Below are 22,839 nucleotides of genomic sequence, written 5' to 3'. Positions count from 1 at the left end.
ATATATATTTTTTTTTTTTTTTTTTTTTTTTGTCAGAAAAAAATACAATTTTACTTAAAGTAGTGTAGCATATGATTATATCAGCAGAAGAAATTGCATTAATTGCAATTTTTATTTGTTTTTCAGTGAAAAGCTAATGATGGTCATGAAGGACATGCAATCATGCTGGTTTTCTAGAAAACTCCATGATTTATTTTGCTTTGTATTAGCATACAAAACACCCAGTTCTATGAATTGACATCTTTAAAATACATTTTGTGGTCTCCTTAAATTCAAAATCTAAATTGTAAATCTGGGGAATTTAAAGGGCACTAGATTCAGAGAATCACCCACATCTCAAAAAATGTCAACTTTACTTTTAAATCACATAACTGACTGAATGACACTTGACATACAACAGTCATAAACACTGGTGAAGACTCCTTCATGTTCCTGTATGTTACAATATATCATAAATTAACATCTTATACTGCAGTTTCTAATTGTTGAGACTGTCAGAGAGGAGGATGGCAGCCAACTCAAACTCCTCCTGCCAACTCCTTCTCATGTGGGCTGTTTAATAAAATAACAACAGTCTTCACAGCAACTGTGTTCAGCACATTTTGAGAAACAATGGTGTCTGTCAGATGTTTTTCTGCAGTTCCTCCAGCAGAGGGCTGGAGTGTTTACAGCCGTGATGAGCATGCTCTGACCGGCTGTGATGCAGGGAGGAGAGGGGAGGAGGGGGTGCTTCTTTTCCTGTTCATCACCGGCAGGATCTCGAGCCGGTGGGCGGTGCAGACCCCTGAAGATGCGGACAGCCTGCGGATGCTGCTGACCAAAGGACGCGATAGATCGGGGGGAGATACATATTTTGTAGTTTTGTTGCAGGAGACAAGCAGCTGTAGTTCATCGGGAAAACTGTATGAGACGAACAGGCCTTCTTTGTCTGCAATACCTCAATGAATGCAGAGGAGACAATCGACAATAGAGTATTTTTCTCTCAGGAAAACAAGTGGGATCTGCTCTCCAGGCTGTCAGTGCTCAGATTTTTAACTCTTTAAGGAGTCTTCTTCAGACAGACCGTGTGGAGACATTAAGTCTTCTGCTGGTCGGTGGGATAAAGAGACAAAGCAGCAGCTATTGAGGCTGCAGGACTCTGACCTGCTCACTAAGACCTGCTTATGACTGTTTATGTGGTCACTGCCAGGGATGTGAGAGAGGTGATGCAATTTGGTGAAAGCTGTCAGTACTGATTTCCAGCTGAAGCCTGTCCTGACTCATCTTTATTCTGTGGATGTGAGTGTTTACAGCAGGCTGGAGTCACTGACAGGGATACAGGCCTTTGTAAACATCACAGTCAGCAGCATCACTGACGCGTCTTTGCCGGTACATGCTCTTTTCTCTGACGCTCTTCCTGTGGAGGCTCCATCGATATTTCTCCATCATGTTCAGCTCAGACAGACTCACAGTCCCGGATTACGTGAGCCGGCTGCAGAGAGGGAGGAGCGGCTCGGCCTCGGGCTCCTGCCCCGACCCCAGGGCCGTCTCCCCGGGCATCAGCGCCGACGTCCAGGCGATGTTGGACGTCTCGCTCCCCGCCCTGCGCTGCGCCATCAAGAGGCTGAAGGACGGCAAGGAAACGAACGACTCGGAGGAGACCCGCAGGGCCATCGCGGAGATCTATCAGCTGGTGGAGGAGGCCTGGGTCCTGCCCACCGTGGGCCGTCAGGTGGCCGAGGAGATCTGCAACAGGATCCGGCTGGACGGAGGCCTGAAGCTGCTGCTGCAGCTGCAACAGACACCTGCTGTGGAGATCACCTATGAGTCTGCAAAACTGCTGGAGCAGATCCTCATCTCAGAGAACAGGTGGAGTAGAAATAACACGTTTATATCAGCAGCTTAACAAGTCACCTGTTTGAAGATTTAAATGTTCACTTTTTGTTGAGACCGGCAGAGAGGTGTTCAGCATCATCAGGTAGTTTTTGAACCTTAAGATATGATGTGAAGCAGCTTATAATATCATGCAATAAAATAAAATAGATGATTCTGCCATATGATCCAGTCAGGACAAAATAACAGCAACATAATAAGAATTATAATAACAACAATAATAAATAACCTTAAAAATTTACAACATCAAAAATGATCCAGATCAGCTGTTTTCAAACTGGGGTCCAGGGACCTTGTCTGGGTTTTACATGGGTCCCAAGGAGAAACAGAATATTTTAACTTTTATTACATCATTTTTGGAGCAAGGAAGGAAGTGAAAGGGTTCACGATTAGATTGATTCAAATGAAACTGTCCATGAGTTGAGCAATAACAAGAACTCTCCTTATTCCTAATGCTCTTTAATTGTTTTATAAATGACATTTATTTTAAGGTTTATGTATTGATTTTATGCCTCTGTTAACCCTTTATGGTTGATGTATTTCAGGATTCATTGTCTATGAACCATTACCAAACACTATTAAATTAAACTAGAAACTCACAGTGATCCAAGTTTGATTGACTGTGACAATGATTTCGACCAGTCAAACTGGACATGTACTGTGGGGGTCCTTGACATGAAAAAGTTTGGGAACCCCTGGTCTAAATGAGTCAACACCTCTCAGTCAGACACAGTCTCAACAAAAAGTTTAACATTACATTTTAAGTTATTGCAAGGTGTTTTTTTCATTGGCTTGTAAATGTTGAAGGCAGTATTCATGTTTGTGTTAAGTCTTTGGTGAAAATGTTTAAAAAACGTGAAAAACACTCATCACAGAACTCACAAGCAACACGACATCTTGAAGTTACAGTAGCTGCTTTGCCTGACCAGCAGTCCAACACTAAATATATTTCATTTACAGTGATATAAAACAGAGAAAGCAACCATCGTTACCTTTGACAAGTTGGTACCCCTAAATGTTTGGCTCATTTGTTTGTTAAGTGCTTTAAAGCAGGGGTGTCGAACAATTTTAGGTCATGGACCACATACAGCCTGATTCCATATTAAGTGGTCTGAAGCAGTAAAATCACTGCATAATAACCTCTAAATAACATCTCCATTTTTCCTCTTTACATTCTGAAAACATTCACTATTAATGAACCATTCAGTTACAAAACAGATGATTAACAGCCTGAGATGTCTTGAGAAAAATATGTGCAGTCATCAGTCATTTATGTACTTTGGCACTGAACAACAGTATAGTATTCCTGTGCTCTGGTCTGTAAAATGTCAGAAAATGGCAAGATGACGTCCTCAAATGTCTTATTTTGACCACAACCCCAGAGAAGAGTAAAGAAACCAGAAAATATTCACATTTAAGAACCTGAGATCACACAATTTTCACTTTTTTTACTTAAAAAATTACTCAAACCACTTAATCATTTATGTCAATAGTTGGCGATTAATTTAATGTTCGATTAACTGTTGCTGCTCTATCTTTAAATATGACAACAATAAGTATTTATTGTTTTTCCAGAGTACTGTGTTCTGATTTGTAATTAACGACTACTCTGAAAGTTTTTTACACTGCAAAGTCATCCAGTGGGCCCGACTGGACCCCTTTGGTGGGCTGGTTCTGGCCCGCAGGCAGTATGTTTGACACCCCTGATAAAGGATTTAACAGTTCTAAAAATTGTTGGTTATTCTGTTTATCAACTAATTCATCAATTGTCCCATTGTTTCAGCGCTAGAAGATTGATAACTGTTACCAAATGCACCACATATGTATGTTTATGCCTCCGTCGTCCAGGAATGTCTGTTCACTGTTCACTGTGGAATCGAACTCAGTCAAGTTTTGACAAGTTTCACAAACGTCTGTTGACAGAGATTATTTAGCACGAATGGGTCTGGGGGTTATCCTCAACCTGAGTCGACAGCAGGAAGATGCACAGCTGGCTCGCAGCGTCTCGGGGATCCTGGAGCACATGTTCAAACACACCGAGGAGACGTCCGTCCACCTCATCTCTAACGGCGCCCTGGACGCCCTCCTCTTCTGGTGCCGAGGTACAGATCCCACCGTGCTGCGCCACTGTGCGGTGGGCCTAGCAAACTGTGCCATGTACGGAGGCCACCGCTGCCAGCGATGGATGATCGAGAAACAGGCGGCCGAGTGGCTTTTCCCCCTGGCTTTTTCCAAGGAGGACGAACTGATTCGCTTCCACGCGTGTCTGGCTGTGGCTGTATTAGCTGCAAACCGAGAAATTGAGAAAGAGGTGGTGAAATCTGGGACCCTGGAGCTGGTGGAGCCATTCATTGCATCTTTGGATCCGGATGACTTTGCCCGCAGTTTGCTGGACAGTGCAGACTCCATGCAAGGCAGGACAGCATCTGATCTGCAGCATCTTTTGCCACTACTGGACGGCACACGACTGGAGGGAAAGTGCATCGCAGCCTTTTACCTTTGCGTTGAAGCCAGCATCAAGTCTCGTCAACGCAACACCAAGGTACCATCACTGTCCACACAGCTGAAAATGTTAGCTAATAAAGTCTGGTAGCTTTGTTGTGACTGTGACTTTTTCTTGATCTCCTTCCAAGATATTTCAAGAGATTGGAGCAGTGCAGAGCCTCAAGAGAATTGTCATGTACTCCAGTAATGGCACAGCCTCTGCCCTCGCCAAGCGGGCACTGAATATGATGGGGGAGGAAGTGCCAAAACGCATCCTGTCATGTGTGCCCAACTGGAAAACCTGCGAAGTGCAGACTTGGCTGCAGCAGGTTGGCTTTACTGCCTATTGTGACCGTTTCCAGGTAAGTTCAAAAGAAAGAAAAACACTAGGGATGCACCGATTTATCAGCTGAACATTGGTATCAGCTTTGATAACTGCAATCGGGCAATCGGATAAGATGACTAACATACTTTAATGGCAGTGGGTAATGTTTGTGTCGCATCAACTGACCCTACCCCCTTTTGGAAACTTCGAAATGCTGCTGCTAGAGTAAGTTGTTATTAATGTAATGTTAAGAAAGTCAAATTTTGATGCTGCTGCTGGGGGACCTGTCTTTTCAACATGGATGAGTCTAGCACATGGCATGTCTAAGAACAGGAAACAGATAAGGAGAAAGCTGACAGAGGTTACGCTGGATACTAAGCTTGATGAACCCCTACTTGACCACAGGACTTAAGAAGGGTCAGAGACGCAGAAGCCACTGGCTGGAAATACCCTGGTATGACATAAGAGTGCCAAAGGTGCAATGTTTTTTCGTATATTGAAGATTTCTTTGTTTTCCAGACACAAAAAAGGCATAAATTCCAACAGAGACAAAATAAACTACCACCAAAAACATCAGCATCGGCTGCTGGCCAAATTGTCATTTTAAACATTAGTAACGGACCAGAATTTCACAATCGGTGCATCTATAATGAATGCAGAGGTAAACATCTGCCTAGTGCAGTAGTTCCCAGAAAGTGTCCACTTAGGAAAGTCCAGGTGTGCTTTGGGATTTTGTGACAACCATGCATTTTCATTTCAGTATACAACTATACAAAAAACTTATGAATTAATTTCTAATGTACTATATCAGAACTTTGTATGCACTCATTTCCCAACACAGAGGCAAATTCTATACCCTAAAAAATCCTTTAAAAAACCTTCCATCAGTTTTTGCAGTTCACACAGTTACCCTGTGGTGGAAATTAGTTTGACGCATCAAAGGCCCTGACTGATTAACTGACAGCTCAATTTTTCCTCCTCACCCGCAGTCCAGGAACTGTTCCTCCGATTGGCTAGTAGGCTACTTCTTGCCTCTGTTAGTTAGGTTGGTAATAGAGACTATTTTGCATGGATATGAATTTAAGTGTGCTTTGAGATTTAACTTGTCCCTTGGTGTACCTTGGGCAAAAAAAAGGCCTATTTCACGGTATGTCTGACATTTCTAACTATCTTACTGTATAGGAGCTTCAGGTGGATGGAGACCTGCTGCTGAGCATCACAGACGAGGATCTAAGCACTGATCTGGGCATGACTGCAAACCTCACCCGCAAAAGGCAAGTGACACAGAAACCTTTCAACACACGAGTCTGAGGCTGAGCAGTATAACACCTCTGTTCTGTCTCACCCTCCAGGTTTTTGAGAGACTTGCGTGTGTTGAAGACTTATGCCAACTACTCCACATGTGACCCAAACAATATGGCCGACTGGTTAGTTGACGTGGACCCTCGTTTCCGTCAGTACACCTACGGCCTGGTCCAGTCGGGAGTGGATCGCAACAACGTCCAGCACCTGACCGATCAGCAACTCCAGCACGACTGCCACATAGACAACGGAGTCCACAGAGCTAAGATACTGTCTTCCAGCCGCAGGCCCCTGAAACCGTGCCACACAGATGCCCGGCCTGCGGGTCCCGATGTGTTCATCAGCTACCGTCGGACTACTGGATCCCAGCTTGCCAGGTCAGAGCTTAGACAGATGTAGGAGGTTAAATTAGAGCCAGGGCAAAAGTCACTGTCTTTATTTGTCTTTACCTCATTTTCTCTCTTTGTCCCAAGCCTTCTGAAGGTCCACCTGCAGCTTCGGGGATACAGCGTCTTCATAGATGTGGAGAAACTGGAGGCCGGTAAATTCGAGGACAAACTGATTCAGAGTGTACAGAGAGCTCGGAACTTCATCCTGGTCCTGTCCGCAAATGCGCTCGACAAGTGCATGGGTGACACTGCCATGAAGGATTGGGTGCATAAGGTCAGAAGTTTTCCATTCGCTGCATGTGAAGGAATCATTATACCTAATTTTGCATAATACTTTCACTCCAATGCATCATAAGTCCTTATCAAGATATCAGGGATTTTTTTTTTGGAATGTCACTTTAAGACCCTGCAGGTATAATTTCATGACTACGATACATCAAAACGCAATAAATTAAACATAATTATTACATGGTGTTGTTAGATACTTGATTGGTCAATTACAACATTTTATGGTCTGTTTTGAAGAGCAGGCCGCTGTCCACTGCAATGAATACAAGACTGTTGCTGTGGATGTAGTACTGATCATAGACTCTGAAGGACTTGACTGAAGCAAGAAAATTGTTTTTAAATCAATACTTTGTGTCACCTTATTGACGTTTTAGTGAGCAGGCATGTAATAAACAGGATAATGAATCACCTTCGGGATTCAAGACTGGTTAGTTGAGGCTGACCCTTATCGTGCATCATCCTGTCAGGGATTATTTCGCAATAAGGTCCCATTCACTGTACATTATTCCTGAGACATGAATTTGCCAGGTGTCAGGAAATTAAAATTTTGTCTGGTAAACATGGCCTGCAATGCTATAAGTTGGCTAAATGTCTCTATTGGATCTCTGCTCTAGATTATATACTGCGTTATGTAATTTGATGTAATCCTTTATGAATGTTAATGTTTGATTCCTTGCAGCAGGATTAGAAAATGTGACTTACCTTTGTCTTCTGCAGAGCTCCTGAGAATTACGAGTGCAGTCTTATCATTCCTGTTGTATTCATATTCCCTGTCTGAGCTATGCCACATTATTCATATTGTAACTAAAACATCATGTCAGATGATTTCTTTACTTGCAGATGACTCCAGACATTTGTGCTTTTGTCTGTGTGTCTGGACAATTTCATAGACTCAAAGATATGAGGGTTGTTCTGTATTGGAAAATGCCTCAGATGCAGCCTAAAATGCTAGATAGGGTATCAGTGACTGTTCAGGCATCAGAATCAGTATTTAGAAGGGAGAAATTATACTGTAACATCTCTAAAAGATACTGTCATTGCTTTTGCAGGAGATAGTCACAGCCTTGGCTGGTAAGAAGAACATAGTTCCTGTCACAGATAACTTCCTGTGGCCCGACCCCATGTCTCTACCAGAGGACATGAGAGCGATTCTCAACTTCAACGGCATCAAGTGAGTCACTGAAAACTCAAATAAACCAAAGATATTACTGTAAAACAAACGTGGTTAGTACAACTGTGTAACTGGGTCAGAAAATATTCATACCGTTCACCACATGGCTGTGTGGTGTTCATACAGAAATCTTTCATTTCTCAACATGTTTAATAGCTAATTTAAGAGTCTCTTTTCATGCTGACATATCTTTTAAAGCCTCTTTTATTTCTTTAATGAATAATTTATGAATACATGGGTTGTTGTCTTTGTGTTGTAGGTGTTTAGCATGTCTGTAAAATATCCATTAGAGACAACTGATTTGCTTTTAATCATCAAATCCCTGTTGTCTTTTCTCGACATAGATGGTCTCATGAATATCAGGAGGCCACGATCGAGAAGATCCTACGCTTTCTGAAGGGACAGGAAGACCTGATCGACGGCCCAGGTGCCGCCAAAGGGCAGAAAAAGAAAGAATGAGACAAAAAAACAAACAAACAACAACATAAACAGAGTTTGATCTCAGCTATAGTAACTTTGAACGATGCCAAATTCCACTGAACTGGCCGGCAGCTTCCCCCGCGCTGCCATAACAAACGCATGTAAGTGAATTTGATTATATTGCTCACAGAAAGACCTAATATAAATAGATCTACCATACTGCAAACAATGAGTGAAATTAGAAAAAGAGATTTCAGACTGTATATAATTAACTGTAAGCCTTTAATGATAGTACCCTGCCACTGCTGTATATGTGTAATCAGGTGCAGTATACGCCTTCTGTCTCTCAGGAAAATAACTGTGATAGATCAGCCGACACTGGCATCCAGCAAAATCATCAACAATGATCTCTGAAGCCTCCACTAACACGCCAGTCTTCATAAAAAATTATATGCAATCATTTTTTGTTAAACTCATACTGTACATTCAAAGAGGAAAAGCAGATCTCTTGATTTTACTGTGTTTTTACGTTTGTGTTGTGATAGAAAAGAAAGCAGATGCAGTGACTGTGGACATGATCTAAGCAGGAGGCACAACATACTGTACAGAAGTCAATGAGCTACATGCTGTATGACAAATACAGGTTTAAGGAGTACATAGATAATGACAAATACCCATGTAGTATTAAACACGTCCTTCCTTCTGTAAAAGTGGATAAAACTATGAACTGACGTACATCAACTTACAGGACTCATAAGTGTAAAGTCGTCTCCTGTGCACTATCATTTAATAACTGACTTGAGGTTTTATTCACACTGTTTAGCCTGATAGGAAATTAACTGTCCGCTTTCATCCTCTTTCCCTCGGTGTATTTTCCTCCTCTATCATAGAAGCAGTCACATAAAACCAAAAACAAATCCAGCAATATGACACACCGAGACCGAAAAACGGCAAAGCCCTTCTACTCTTGTGTAAAACAAAAATCACTTTAAAAAACACAAAACACTGCTTTGATGATGCTGAAATAAATATGTGATGAAACAATTTTTAACTCTCGCAAATTAACCAAAGCAGTGTGTTATTATTCTATAAAACTATGTTATCATAGCCTGAATGCGAGTGCTGTTCTGCAGGGCTTTTATCTCATCTTGCCTTAATATTGTTTTGAATGTCCACCCTTAATTATTTTAAATATACTCTGTGTAACTGACCTTTTTTCAAGTAGTAAAACAGGATTTAATTTTTCATTGTCATGTTTATTAATGTTCTCAGTGTCAAACAAACATAATTATGTCCCTTCATTTGAAACATGGTAAAAAAATAAAATGTGTTGTAAAACATTTAACAGCAAAATCTTTTATTTGAACTTCATTTAGGTACTTTGTCACACGTAAACACAAACAAATCTAACCATCATCTTTATCACAGACTATTCAAAATGATCCAGTATAGTCCAATAAATAAAATGAATGCAACTTATAAATGTTGCACAACTGATTAGGATGAAGAACAGACAGTTTTATAGGTATGTCCGAAATATGGCTTTGACTACATGATCTGACCCGACTGTCAAAAATACCTTCATGCTGATCGATTCACACACAAATACTTCAGTTAACCTCTAAACTTCCCTTTGTGCATTTTAAAGCTGATTTTGCAGCTCTTGTTGCCTCACTGTGCGACCAGGACATGACCTCTGTGTGCATGTTGGTTGGTTGGACTTGTGCTCTGGGACTATCCAGTGTTGTTGTGGTGGAGGGAGGGGACGGGGGGGGGGGGGCTCTTCAGAGAATTTGGGCTGTGCTATCTTAATGGAAGGAGGAGGGAGGTGTAACTCAATAATCCCTGCCTGCTGCCTCAGTTTCACTCTGTCTGTTGTGGATTACTGGACATGGTTGGCACAGATGATCTGTCTGTATGTATAGTGTGACATCAGGAAGCTCACGTACAAAATACACGTAAAAATACTCTGTTAAAAGTAAAAGTTGTGCATTCAATTTCGTACTTATGTAAAATAACAAAAGTACTTGCAATAAAATTTACTTTAAGTACTAAAGTAAATGTATTTATTATCCAGAATGCCCCAATTAAAATATGGGCCATTCTGCATATTATTGGATCATGGCATCACTTTAATAGTGCAGCTGGTAAAGGTGTGACTCATTTTAACTATATTATGTTCTGTTTCTCATCTAAACCTGTTAAAAAACATTAGAATTTGAGTAGCGACTGAAGTTCCCCAAAACTGTACCTAAGTGCAGCACTTGACTTACTTTTAACCACTGCACACATAAATATTAAAGGTAAGAGTGTGATGGCTATAATAGGTCGATCTCCTATAGTGTATATTGATTTACTTGCCACATGTAGGGTTCTCAATATATATGTGTTCCAAATCAGAATAGTTCATTATAAAACAAGATACCTGTTTAAGTAAAAACATCATAATCTTCATTCATTCTGTATGATCTTACTGACTGGCTATTTGTGGATCTACAACATTTCTCAAATCAAAACTTGGTTACCTGGTCACCAAGGAAAATATTTTACTAAAATATAATTTTTTTTTTAGATTTATTTTCTATTTTCCTTTCCAGTCACCTCCCTTTTTGAAGAAAAACTTACTAAACTGCTATGAACCTCAATATAACATCTGTATGGTTTATTTTCTGAGAAACTACGAGTGACACATCTCCTCGCCTGAATGCCCTTTATGTTCAGAAATCACTGGCCTGGTTGTTTCTTGTGTACACAAATCAAAGAATAGCAGCATTTTACATGGTCAGAGTTTCATTAAAAGGAAACAAATAGTTAAAAAAAAGAGCTTTTGCTGAGAGTCATACATACTATGACAACTCACAAATTACTTTTTACAGTATAAAACACATACAAAAAGAAAACTGATACACAACATTACGTTATCAGTATAGTTTTGTCCTGCTCGTTCTGTTGTTAAAATTAACTGACAGGATATTGGTTGAGAAATTTTGTCACTGTGCAGCAATTAATAGCAATGGAGTGTAGGTATTTCAGAATCTGTCTGTAAGATAGTGTCAGAGGTGTCTCACTTATCGATTACTACTGTAATTACAAACCACACCCATGTCAGGTGATTCATATGCTGCTAAAATGACCCTCTGAAAACACATGATGTTGCTGCACCCAGGCTTAATGTCATTAACTGAGGAGTTTGGGACTTTCCACTCCTGGTTAGAAACTGTGGTGTGGTGTACCATTAGAGCTACTGACATAAATACATTCAAAACTGAAATGTGAGGAACATTCTTTGGCACTTTTTTTTACTGTACTGAAAATGTATTTAGTCGCAAAATAAAAACACGTACTAACTCTTGTTCACTAACAGAAGATTGTGCAAAGACTTGACCGAGTCTCAGCCTTTACTCCACTGTTTGAGTCTCTTGATTTCTTGATTGTCCTTTGGTCTCCGACACTTTGGTTTAACTAGTCAGCTGCTCCGTCACTGTGTTAAGATCAAAAAGTCTCTCCCAGCATCACAGATAGACATGATGGACGTCTCTGTCAGAGCTGCTCACCTCATGGACTGACACCAGGAAGAACTTTCTCTTCAGGTCAGGATGCTGTAGAGTCTCTCCTCTGATCTAAACACTGCAGGGTCCTACAAAGACAAACATCAACAATTGTTAATAATTTATAATATATAATAAAATAAGTTGTAGTGTGCTGGTTGATGATGTCAATTCGGCCACTGAGGCACGAGCAAACTCACCCGATTATTCCAGCGGGGATGAGGAGGATGATGGCAGCGAACAGGAAGGGGAAGCCCTTCATGAAGTGCAGTGTGGCTGGGTAGAGGGCGTTGAAGAAGCTACTGCCCACCAGAAAACATAAACTCTCCACGCAGGCAACAGAGGCAAACAGGGCACCTGTGAGAACACACAAACACACAATGATGTACACAACCTGCGGGGCACGAGCCGTCCCTCATGACACAGTGGCGTTGTGACACTGATCGAATGAATTCAAATTCACTGACTCCTTTAAACTGTCCACAGCTGACAGACTGAGCAGGCTCTCACTTCCAGATGTGTCCTGACCATGTGGTGCAATTACACAAGAAAACAATATATGTTTTCTCAATACTACCCTCACAACTTTACACCATTGCAATATGCGCTGCGATAAAATTAGCTGCTTAAATACAAGGTAGTATCTGTACATGTTCAGTGTAAGGTTGTCAAAAGGTTTGTTACTTTGACACTTTCTGAGAGCATGTGTTTAAAATGATATAATCTCTTAAAACATTCAGTCTTACAGAAAGCACCTAAGCTATAAAAAAAAGAAAATGATCAAGACGTCAGTTCAGTTGAGTCTTTATTGTCCTGCCTGCAGCAAGACAAAACAAAACCACGGTGTTCAGTGACTTTTTCTGTATCAGCACAAAAATAAAGAAACAATTATCATCACTTTGTAGGACTTCTTCTCTTTTTGCTGTGGTATTTAAAGAGATATCACACTTTTTCTACTAGTATTGTGCCGAAGTTAAAAAACTCTAGTATTGTGTCAACATTAGTTCAGTGACTGACCTTGTTCTGATGGGTCCACCAACTTGGACAGTTTTGACCTGAGCACAGGTGTTGTAGCCATGAAGAGGAAACTCAGACCATAACCTGGAGACAGACAAATAAACAGTGAAACCACATTAACACATAACTAATATTTAAAATCTATTTTTTATTTGCATTTGTTCTGTCTTAATATGGTCCACAGATCATTGTGCAACTACTTTACAATCTCTGACATCCTCCCTACAATGCATACTTGAACTTTTGTGGTTAATGTTAACGATTCCCGCAGTGAACGTACTGAGTTCTTTATTGCCTGGTACTCAAGGAGGCCGACATACACAACCTGTTCAGTCTGTCACATGCTGAGCTGTGACAGCGTGACGGGAAAGCACAAAGACAGGAGGATAATGAAAGTAAAAGGCATATTAAATTTTAGTGTGATGTCATTAAACGGATACACTTTCAATCTTACTCAAAGGGATAATCCAGGGAAATGACTTTAGCTGGTCATCATGCTTTATAAAGGCCAAAACAGGTTAATAAATACTGATTCCCGTGCTTAATAGTGGAGTAATAAGAGCTTAAAGGGATCTATTGTTCTGACTAGGGGTGTTGTGATATACTATGATTCTTAAAAAATCAAATATTGATATTAATGTTAATGATCCCTGTTATAATATTGTGTAAATAATCTAATATGTCTTAAACATACTGTATGCTCTTAAATCATTTTTGTGTCTTTCTTTGTATCCCTCCCCCAGTTGTTTGCACTTCTGAAGAGTTTTGGTTACAGACTCTCTCTCCATCTCCCTCCCTCATATTTTGAGTGTAATTCATTTGCCAAGGAGACAAAACACATAATAAACAAGGTTCAAGATAATATCATTATTGAGTTCTTTTGTCCACAATAATCATGTAATGAAAATCTGATATTGTGATAGCCCTAGTCCTGACTTTACTTACCTTCTAGATGTTAAACCATATGTTCAATAAGGGCTGCAACTAAAGATTATTTGTCGATTTATCTGTCAGTTATTTTCTGAATTAATCAAATTTATTTGGGCCATAAAATGGTGTAAAATGTTAATCAGTGTTTCCCAAAACCCAAGATGAAGTCCTCAAATATCTTGCCTTGTACTCAGCCCAAAGATATTCTGTTTAATTTCATAGAGGAGTAAAGAAACCAGAAAATAATCACATTTAAGAAGCTGAAATCAGAGAGCTTTGACTTTTTTCATTTAAAAAAAAAAAAAAGATTTATCCAAAATATATCAAAATAGCTGGTAATTCATAACTGATCATTGCAGCTCTGGTTTCAATTACCAACATAATTTGAAAAACACAGTCACATGTCACCAACTGGATTCAGATTCTCTCACCTGTGAACACGAGCTGGGTGGTGTCAGCTACAGAGAAGACCAGCAGCCCTGTGATGTTGGAGGCCAGACCCACGAGAGCCACCCAGGAGTCCGCCAGACAGAGCTGCATGATCTTCAGCCCCAGCAGACTGGTGAGGTAGGCCAGGTGCAGAGCCGCTGATCCGTAGCCAATGAGGTCCGACCCCCAGCACAGCGGCGAGCTCAGCTCAAACAACACATACAACTCCCTGCAGCCCAAGTGTACGGTCACCACCACAAAGAAACACAGCATGTAAAGCCACAGCTTACATCTGTGAAATCTTCCACTGCCCTCGCTAGTGCTGCCGCCTGTCGAGAAGAGGTGCCAGACAGCTTTATGGTGGCGAGACGTGAGAAGCTTGGCACTCGGGTCCGGCAGGACAGACTCACGGACAAAGAGGTAAGCGTACAGAGCCGAAGCCAAGTTGGTGGCCAGAACCAGCCAGAATGGGTTGATGTACCTAAACACAGACGTAAACATGAATGACACTGATTACCAATGTAGAAGTGTCCTGGTGTTAAAGCTGGTGTAGGCAGTTTATTTTTGGCATCATTGGGCAAAAGTTCCATCACGACCTTTTAGTATGATGTAACTCAAGTGGTCTGGGAGAAAACTAGACTTGTTCTGTTTATGCGAGACTTTATGATGGTCAATACAGCCATTAGTACTGCAGAATTACAGCCACATAGAACAACTACTAGCCATATAATAACAGAGGTGTAGTGCTATTTGTCTAAATTGACAGTTTTCTGTCTGTCTACTCTCCAGTATAATGAGACTACATGGCAAATTCAAAACCAGTGTGTTTACAAAAAATCATGACCATTACTCAAGAAAATCCACAGACCTTTTTGTGAGTAGTTTCATGTAGGAACTACTTTCTTTTGGCAGTAGAATCTACAGCACTGCTTTTTCTTCTACCAGGAAGAAAGTTTTTCCTACATGAGACTGCTCGCAACAAGGTATGTGGATTATCTAGAGTAACCAGGTCATGATATTTGGAAAGGGGCACCAGTTTTGAATTTCAAATATATTTTTTGTGTTTCCTGAGCACCACAGTCCATGTGCCATTTAATCCCATCATTATTGAGAGAAGGCATCTCTACAGTGGCTATCTGCAAAACTCTACAACTCACACCAGAAAATAAATAGATGGACAAACAGCACTACAGGGACAAATATCCATTTTTGATTTTGGGGTGAAATTTATTTACTGGAGCACGCCTATGACACATGCTTGTATGCATGAACAAGCTTACATACATTAGTCAACAATAACTTTACTCCATCTATATAACTGTGCTCCATCTGCTCGAGGCCACGTGCTTTAGAAATGATTTGATCTTTAGCACTAAACAAAACAGATTATGTGAACTGCAAATATTCTATTTCCTCACTTAGAGAAAAGAAAAAGTGGCGTACTGACATAGGGCATGTGATCACAATTTAACATGACCAGAATTAAATTCCCCAACACTCCTTTCGGTACTGTGGATAGTGCCACTTGGCCAGACGTGCCAATTAATGCCATTCTTGTATGTCACTGTTAAATTCAGCTCTATGCTCGACATGCAGCAAACTTCAATACTGAATAGAAAAGAATCACAAGTAATGCACTTATATTTAAATATGTTATTTTTATTTTAGATATTTTGTGTGGTCTTTTTGACAAATTTCCCACTGGACATTTCGGCCATCGATATTTTCAACTGCTGGACACCTACATGTGCAACTGCCAAAAAAACTTGCACTGGAAGAATTGGAAATATGACGACCAGGGAAAGAGACTCAACATTCAACTCAGCACCTTTAAGGACAGATACAGTGACTGCAACAACACACATTTCTTACCCTTGTGCCCGCCGCCACTGCCCTCCGATGATGCTGGCTAGCATCCCTGAAAGGCCCAGACAAGCCTCCAAGATCGCCACCTTGAAAGTGCGGGACTTTCTGTCGCTGGTATCAGCCACGTATGAAAAGCAGCCGGCCAGGATGGCGTTGAAGTCACCTGAAAGGCCGCTAAGTAGCCTGCCCACTAAGAAGTAGACCACAGGCAGTTTCAGGTACATCACCACTAGGTAAACCACTGCTTGGAGGGCCATGCCCAGGTTGGGGAGGATAAGGACCGGTCTGCGACCAGCGAGGTCACTCCACGAGCCCAGGAGAGGCACCACCAACAGGCCGACAGAAAAGCCCCCAAGACTGATGTACAGGTTCCAGTGGGCTGTCAGTGTTTCCACCTCCTGCAAAGAGAAACAGTGAAGAGTGTAACCAGGTTAACCTCACATGTCAGCAAACAGGATGAAGTTTCAAGGGATTCAAATTGTTACCGCTTGATCTCCTCCCATGAACACATTTACCCCACATTGTGGGTGTAATTTTCTCTCTGAGTCCTAGTAAACAGAACTGAAAACTGCTGATCTATCTGCACGTTCATCATCCATGGTGCTTAGTTTCAACTTGTGACTGCTGTTCCTCTTTATGGAAACTGTTTCTGGGTTAAATGCTGTGATGGTTTTAAGGTATTTTCCCCTGAGTGCTCAAAAAGAATTGTAGATCTTGTTTATCTATGCACCTGCATTTTAGCCACAGATGATTCTGCCTCTTTGAGTTCCCTTTCCTTAGTTGTCCATTTTGATGTATAAAATGCTTCTAAATGTATGCTGGTATTGTTATCTGCGAGTAAGCGAGTCTATGTATAGATCCAATACCATGTAATTTATTACACCTTTTTACCCCAAAGGATGGCAAAGTCATGTCGTATGGCTTTCTTTATCTGTATATGTTTGTTCATGTTTGCAAAGGACCTGACCGAAGCCATACAACAATGATAACAATCACATCACATCCACACAGGGTTTGTTCTGCTCATATCAGAGCGATGTTCGGTACTCTTTTGGCAGATATGCAAAGTTCAGGTATCAGAATCAGTATGGAACATTTGTACCTGCATTCTACTACACTACATCTTAGAGGCAAATACTGTACCTTTTACTCAACTACATTTGTCTGATAGTTTAGTTTCTAGTTAAGTGAATAAGTGGTCCCTCGTGGGTTTATAAAATTCACTTCTTAAGCTAAATTAACTCTTTCTATATAAATACCAGACTGGATTAGCTGGAAAATGCACTGACACAAATGCTCTGTGTACTTTTACTTTTGATACTTTTAAGTAAACTTTTCAAATATTCACACACTTAAACTTAAATAAGTTAGCTTTGGACTACAGGATGTCTACTTGTATGTGGAAGGAAAAAAATAAGATAAGACATCTCTGCCTGCATCAGTATCTTTAACTGTGGCCTTACTTTTTTGATTTCTGTTGATTATGTGTTGCTTTTCACCTGTGAGTTGCACGCATCTTCTGTGTTGCATGTGTAGTGACTTACATATTTACATTAAGCTGAACATTTCATGCTGTGCTATGTTGCATGTTTTCATACATTCTTGAGTAATTCCAGTACTTGACAATGTAATATAAACATGTCTTAATGTATATATTTACTTATATTAACTTTCTATCTCTATCATTGCTATTGCAACTATTTAGTTAGCTGTTTTAACTTCAGCCTCCAGTCCCACGTCGATAGTGTTTATAAGTGTAATTCCGTAACTTTCCCAAATGAATTGCAATGAGGCTTCTTGTTGCCCCCGATAGTTGCCCCACACCTGACACCAGCCTGCTCAGTAACCAGCTGAACCATTGAACTGCTGCTCGGTTGATCACTGAGTTGGTTGTTCGCTACTGTGATGGAGGCGCTTTTGAGCAAGGCACTTAGCTGACAGGGTATTTTGAATGTGAGTAACTGTTATAAGACGTCGAGCAGGTAATGAGCCACTGGAAAAAGGTTAAATATGCTGTAATAGTAACTGTGAGAAGTGGTTGACCACCTTCTGCAGAGGGTCGGGGGGCACGGAGGCGTTGCTGCACTCCGACCTCTTGGAGCCGTTGTAACCGACGTCCTCGCTGATGCGGTCCCACAGATACTGTGTGGCCAGAGGCGCCTGCAGGGCCAGAGAGAACATGGACAGGAACATCACCGGCTCCACGTTCACCGGCAGCGGGCATGTAAACGGTGGTCGCACGGGGCGGCCGGTCGCTACATCAGCCTCCGGTTTGTGGTCACCCGAGCCGTTGTTCGACAGCTCGTCGTCAGCTGCAGCGAGCGCGTCGCCGGGTAGAATCGCTGCGGTGTCCGGCTCGTCCATGTCGAACCGACCCAACTGTAAACACTAGAGTAACTGTGTTAACGTTAGCTTACTGGCTGTGTATTCAACAGAGCACATGAACACAAGAGAGACATGAACTACTAACTCGCTCTCTACTCCTTTCTGCAACGCTGTGGCTAGCTGACCTCAGCTAACTAGCCAACCATGCTAACGCTAGTTAGTTTACACTGCTGGTGTTTCTGTTGAGAGAAATGAACGTAGCTTCCAGGTAACTTATCTACCAGCTCCAAGTCATCAGCTCAGCAAAATCAAGGAAGCGCCACTGGTGCGTGTTAAAGCGTGAACTTAGCGACCCCTTCTGGACGAAGAGGTGAACTAGAGCTACATGTTTTTTTCTCAAAGTAAAAACTAAGCCACATCAGCTGGACAGTTCAGACTTAGTGGTGCAATATAACCAGGTGCGAATTTGATACTTTTACTTGAGGTTCTCTGTTCTATGTTACTATATACAAATACTGTACTTTTTACTTTACTACATTTGTCTGGCAGCTTTAGGTACTTGCTACTTTTCATATGCCAATTTTTCATACCATTCCTGTTGGGTGAAAACTATGTATCTCAGTGTGTGATTGTTATGAAAGAGAAGGTGTTTCTATATGGGTTGAGAAAATTCACTTCTTAAGCTAAATGAACTGTTTTATATATTAAAACCCCAGTTGGATTAGCTGGAAAACACAGTGGATATGTTTACATGCACACTGATTTTCCACCACTATTCAGAATATGGCAATGATCAGACTTTGTAATGTAAACAGCATATTCACTTGGATATTCTGAATTAGGCCTTATTATGATTGGAGCATATTTGCATTAATACGTGTGGGGTGTGTTGGTATTAGTCAGGTTTTAGGAGCATTCTTTGGACATGTAAACAGCAAATTCAGAATATGTGTCTGAGTTGGGGTTTTTATTGCAGTTTGGCCTGTTGTTTAGTTGCAGTCAGCTCTGTGCTGCAGACAGTCTAACTGGGGTAGAGATGTGTGCACAAAAGAAAATCCTAGATTTCTGGTTAAAGGGAGAAACAAACTTACTTTAAAATATTACTTTAAAGATTTGATATCGACAGGTTTTGGATATGCACAAATATCACAGTGCTGACCTTTTCAAGAAGGCGATTAAATGAATGAAAAAGGGAGGCTGTGTTTGCACATTCAAACAAGTCTGTCAACTCTGTAAAACTTTTTTAAAAAATCCTATTTTGACCCACAGAAGCACCCGTAATTAGATTATACACGTCTGCTTGTAACCAGGAATATTCATTTTCATTAGCCATGTAAATTAGCCATAGAAACAGCTTAGTGGGAATATTGTCTTTTTCAGAATAAGACCCAAAACCATTCTATTGTGTGCATGGAAACAGGTGAAAGTAGGAATGTTTTCACTTTTACTTCTGATGCTTTTAAGTAAACACTGGGAGTACAGGGCGTCTACAAGTAGTTGTAGGTATTTTCCCATTATGGGACTTCCTCATCACTGGGTAAGTTTTACTAAGGTGCACGTACAAACCAAAAGAGGGCCGGTGCTGAGCTGAATGTGAGCAAATGAATGTGAGTCTGAAGAGCAGTTGTGCTTGAAATGTCACTTTGTTGCATCAACTAAAGAAGTGGACAGTGGGGCCCTGCTGTTAAAGGCACAGTTCACCCCAAACTCAAAAATACATGTGCTTCCCCTGGCCTCTAGTTCTGTTTATCCATCTGGATAGTTTTTGCTTGAGTTGCAAAGTTTTCAGCCCTAAAGATGTCTGCTTTTTCTCCAATATAATGGAGCTAAATGGCACTCAGCCTGTGTTGTTCAAAGCACCAAAAAATGCATCTGGAAAATTCAAAACTCACAACCCGACTAGTGGAAGATAATCTACAGATGTGAGCAGTTTTGTGTAGAAACTACTTTCTTTCTGCGGTAGAACTACTTAAGAATTTCCTGGAACTTCTTTCTTTCTAATAGAGAGAAAGTAGTTCCTACATGAAGCTTGTCACATCAAATTTTTGGTTAATCCTGAGGAACCAGGTCATGATTTTTGTAAAGAGAAACTGGTTTTGAATTTTTCAGCTGTATTTTTTTGTCTCTTTGACCACTTAGTCCCATTATATTAGAGACAAGGCAGACATCTGCAGCTGAGATCTCGAGGAAAGAGATCTTGAGGAAAAATATGTAGTTTTGATTCTGGGGTGGATTAAACTCAAAAAATGTTTGACCACAGACCATTTGTTGAGGTTTTTTTTTACACTTTAGAATTGCTACTTTTGCTAAGTAGTTAAGTATGAGATCAGAATACTGATTTCACTGTTGTATTTTATTTACTCAGTTGACACCCAGAATTGCAACCAACCAACCAAACAAACAAAAACATAACAAAACCAAAAAAAGACCACTCCAACAGCCATGCTGTAAAATAATTCTTGTGGTAATTTATAAATATTTATAAATTACATATTTTTCCTCTTACCTGTAGTGCTATTTATAGGTCTAGATCCCTGGATATCAGCTGTAGATCAGTCTGCTTTCTCTTCAATAAAATGGAACTAAATGATGCTCGGCTTCTGGTGCTCAAAGGGTGAAAATAAAAAATGAAACAGCAGTGTCTCTTTCCTGAAATCACAACCCAAATACTTTAGATGCACAAACCATGTGAGCAGTTTCATGTAGGAACTACTTTCTTTTTTTAGATGATTTTTTTAAAGATTAATTTTGGGGCCTTTATTTGACCAGACAGCTCAAGAGAGACAGGATATGGGGTAGAAAGTTCGAGGAAGGCGTGCAGCAAAGGGCTGCAGACTGGCATCGGAGTCATGGCTGCTGCTGAGCTGCACCAACTGAGCCACCAAGTCCTTTCTTCTACTGGAACTACTTTCTTTTTGCAGTAGAATCCATACAGAAATCTATATATGAAACAACTCACAACAAGGTCTGTGGATTATCCTGGTCATCAAAATATGCATTTTTGATTTTGGGGTGAACTGCCCCTTTAAGGTCTGACTATTGGTTGCTATTTTTAATTTTAATGTTTCTTCCAATCACTGACTGTAACTTCGACTGTCAACACACCCAGCCGCTCTGTTCAGGTCAGTTCAGGAGAAATAATTACAGCCTTGCAACAGTATTTTATGATGCTTGGCATGACTGCACAAAAGCTCCTGCTGGTAGCCAAGTTTTATTTTTTATGAATGATCAAAGGATCTGAGGATCTGCTAAGACAATAACATAAAAATATGTCCTGTGAGGTGCGGATTCCTTTGCACACATGGGAAGGCTTTACAGATATTTAAAATAATGTGCACAATATGACCTTTGATGGATGTGGCAGTGAAACAACCAGAGTAAATTAGACATTTATGATCAGAGCTGTCAGTGTCATCATTAGTTTAACAATGATAATAAACCTGATTTATACGGCGCACTTCAGTGTAATATATGCCTATGCTGCTCTGGTATACGTCTGAGGAAATGATCCCTTTAACATTTCTAAATTGTCAACAGCCCATTTTAAAGGAACAGTTCACACCAAAATTCACAATACATATTTTTCCCCTGGCTGGTAGTGCTATTTATCCATCTAGGTTGTTTTGGTGAGAGTTGCAGAGTTTTGGAGATACCCGCTATAGAGATGACTGCCTCCGCTCCAAAATAATGGGACTAAATGTCACTCAGCTTATGGTGGTCTAAGCCCTAAAAAATACATTTGAGAAATTTAAAAGTAGTTTCTGAAAATGACGACCTGGTTGTTCAAGATAATTCACAGACCACTGTTGTGAGCAGTTTCATGTAAGAACTATTTTTTTTTCAGCGGTAGAATTTTTACTTTCTTTCTACTGGAAGGTGGTATGTCTCTATGTACGGTCTCATTCCCAGTTAACTTCTAGTTCCATATTTATATCAAACTCTTTGAACCCTAAACCCTGACTTTGTCCAATCCCTGAGCAGGTCTCATGTCATGTCTCACAACCTACGATCCCACCCATGTAGACATGCCTTCCTATTACAATTTTTTATTTTAAAACTAATATTAAAACCCAATTTGTGTAAATACTAAATAAATTGCAACATAATGCAATGACATGCAAGTACTTTTCAACTTGTATTAGACTGAATATAGTAGAAAGACAAGATATTAAATGTTTTTTGAAAACCTGTAGTCATTCTGTTTCTGATGCCCACAAGGGGCATGAAAAGAACGGGAAACGCAAAAGTGAATTGGTAACAGGTGTTAGTATCATAGTAGGGAATTAAAGGGTCATTCTCAAGAGGCTCAGTCATTCACAGGTAGGGCAAGGTTCACAGTTTTAAGAACATTTCTCAGCACGAACTGCAAGGACTTTAGGGATTTCAACATCTACAGTTCACAGTATCATTAACGATACAAGGCTGAAAACTAACATTGAATACCTGCATCAAAAGCTGTATTAAAAACCCAAA

General features: G+C 40.5%; 2 protein-coding genes across 2 annotated transcripts; one reads left to right on the top strand and one right to left on the bottom strand.

The window, feature by feature from the left end:
• The first annotated feature begins 669 nt into the window (after positions 1-669).
• sarm1 (sterile alpha and TIR motif containing 1) lies at positions 670-8,881 on the top strand. Its single transcript, XM_084718163.1, has 8 exons — positions 670-1,848; positions 3,796-4,414; positions 4,506-4,718; positions 5,864-5,955; positions 6,034-6,360; positions 6,457-6,646; positions 7,710-7,831; positions 8,176-8,881. The coding sequence occupies exons 1-8, from the start codon at positions 1,373-1,375 to the stop codon at positions 8,288-8,290; spliced, it is 2,154 nt and encodes a 717-aa protein (XP_084574289.1). The 5' UTR covers positions 670-1,372; the 3' UTR covers positions 8,291-8,881.
• A 2,840-nt stretch (positions 8,882-11,721) lies between these two features.
• Positions 11,722-18,611, bottom strand: slc46a1 (solute carrier family 46 member 1). Its single transcript, XM_084716647.1, has 6 exons — positions 18,088-18,611; positions 16,048-16,439; positions 14,178-14,656; positions 12,817-12,900; positions 12,000-12,156; positions 11,722-11,888 (listed from the first exon to the last, which is right to left on the bottom strand). The coding sequence occupies exons 1-6, from the start codon at positions 18,403-18,405 to the stop codon at positions 11,843-11,845; spliced, it is 1,476 nt and encodes a 491-aa protein (XP_084572773.1). The 5' UTR covers positions 18,406-18,611; the 3' UTR covers positions 11,722-11,842.
• Positions 18,612-22,839: the final 4,228 nt, after the last annotated feature.

Source organism: Lutjanus erythropterus, chromosome 4 (genome assembly GCF_056507025.1).
Source record: "Lutjanus erythropterus isolate fLutEry1 chromosome 4, fLutEry1.hap2, whole genome shotgun sequence".
Classification (NCBI taxonomy): Eukaryota; Metazoa; Chordata; class Actinopteri; order Lutjaniformes; family Lutjanidae; genus Lutjanus; species Lutjanus erythropterus.
Note: the sequence above shows the minus strand (reverse complement) of the source record. Positions and strands in the feature narration are given on the sequence as shown.

Excerpts from the sequence above, each read along its gene's own strand:
- sarm1 (XM_084718163.1), top strand. The coding sequence starts at position 1,373 with ATGCTCTTTTCTCTGACGCTCTTCCTGTGGAGGCTCCATCGATATTTC. Across the intron at positions 6,361-6,456 it reads ACTGGATCCCAGCTTGCCAG|CCTTCTGAAGGTCCACCTGC; the intron begins GTCAGAGCTTAG and ends CTTTGTCCCAAG. Across the intron at positions 7,832-8,175 it reads CTCAACTTCAACGGCATCAA|ATGGTCTCATGAATATCAGG; the intron begins GTGAGTCACTGA and ends TTCTCGACATAG.
- slc46a1 (XM_084716647.1), bottom strand. The coding sequence starts at position 18,405 with ATGGACGAGCCGGACACCGCAGCGATTCTACCCGGCGACGCGCTCGCT. Across the intron at positions 14,657-16,047 it reads CAGTGGCGGCGGGCACAAGG|GTACATCAACCCATTCTGGC; the intron begins GTAAGAAATGTG and ends GTCTGTGTTTAG. Across the intron at positions 12,901-14,177 it reads CACCCAGCTCGTGTTCACAG|GTTATGGTCTGAGTTTCCTC; the intron begins GTGAGAGAATCT and ends GTCTGTCTCCAG.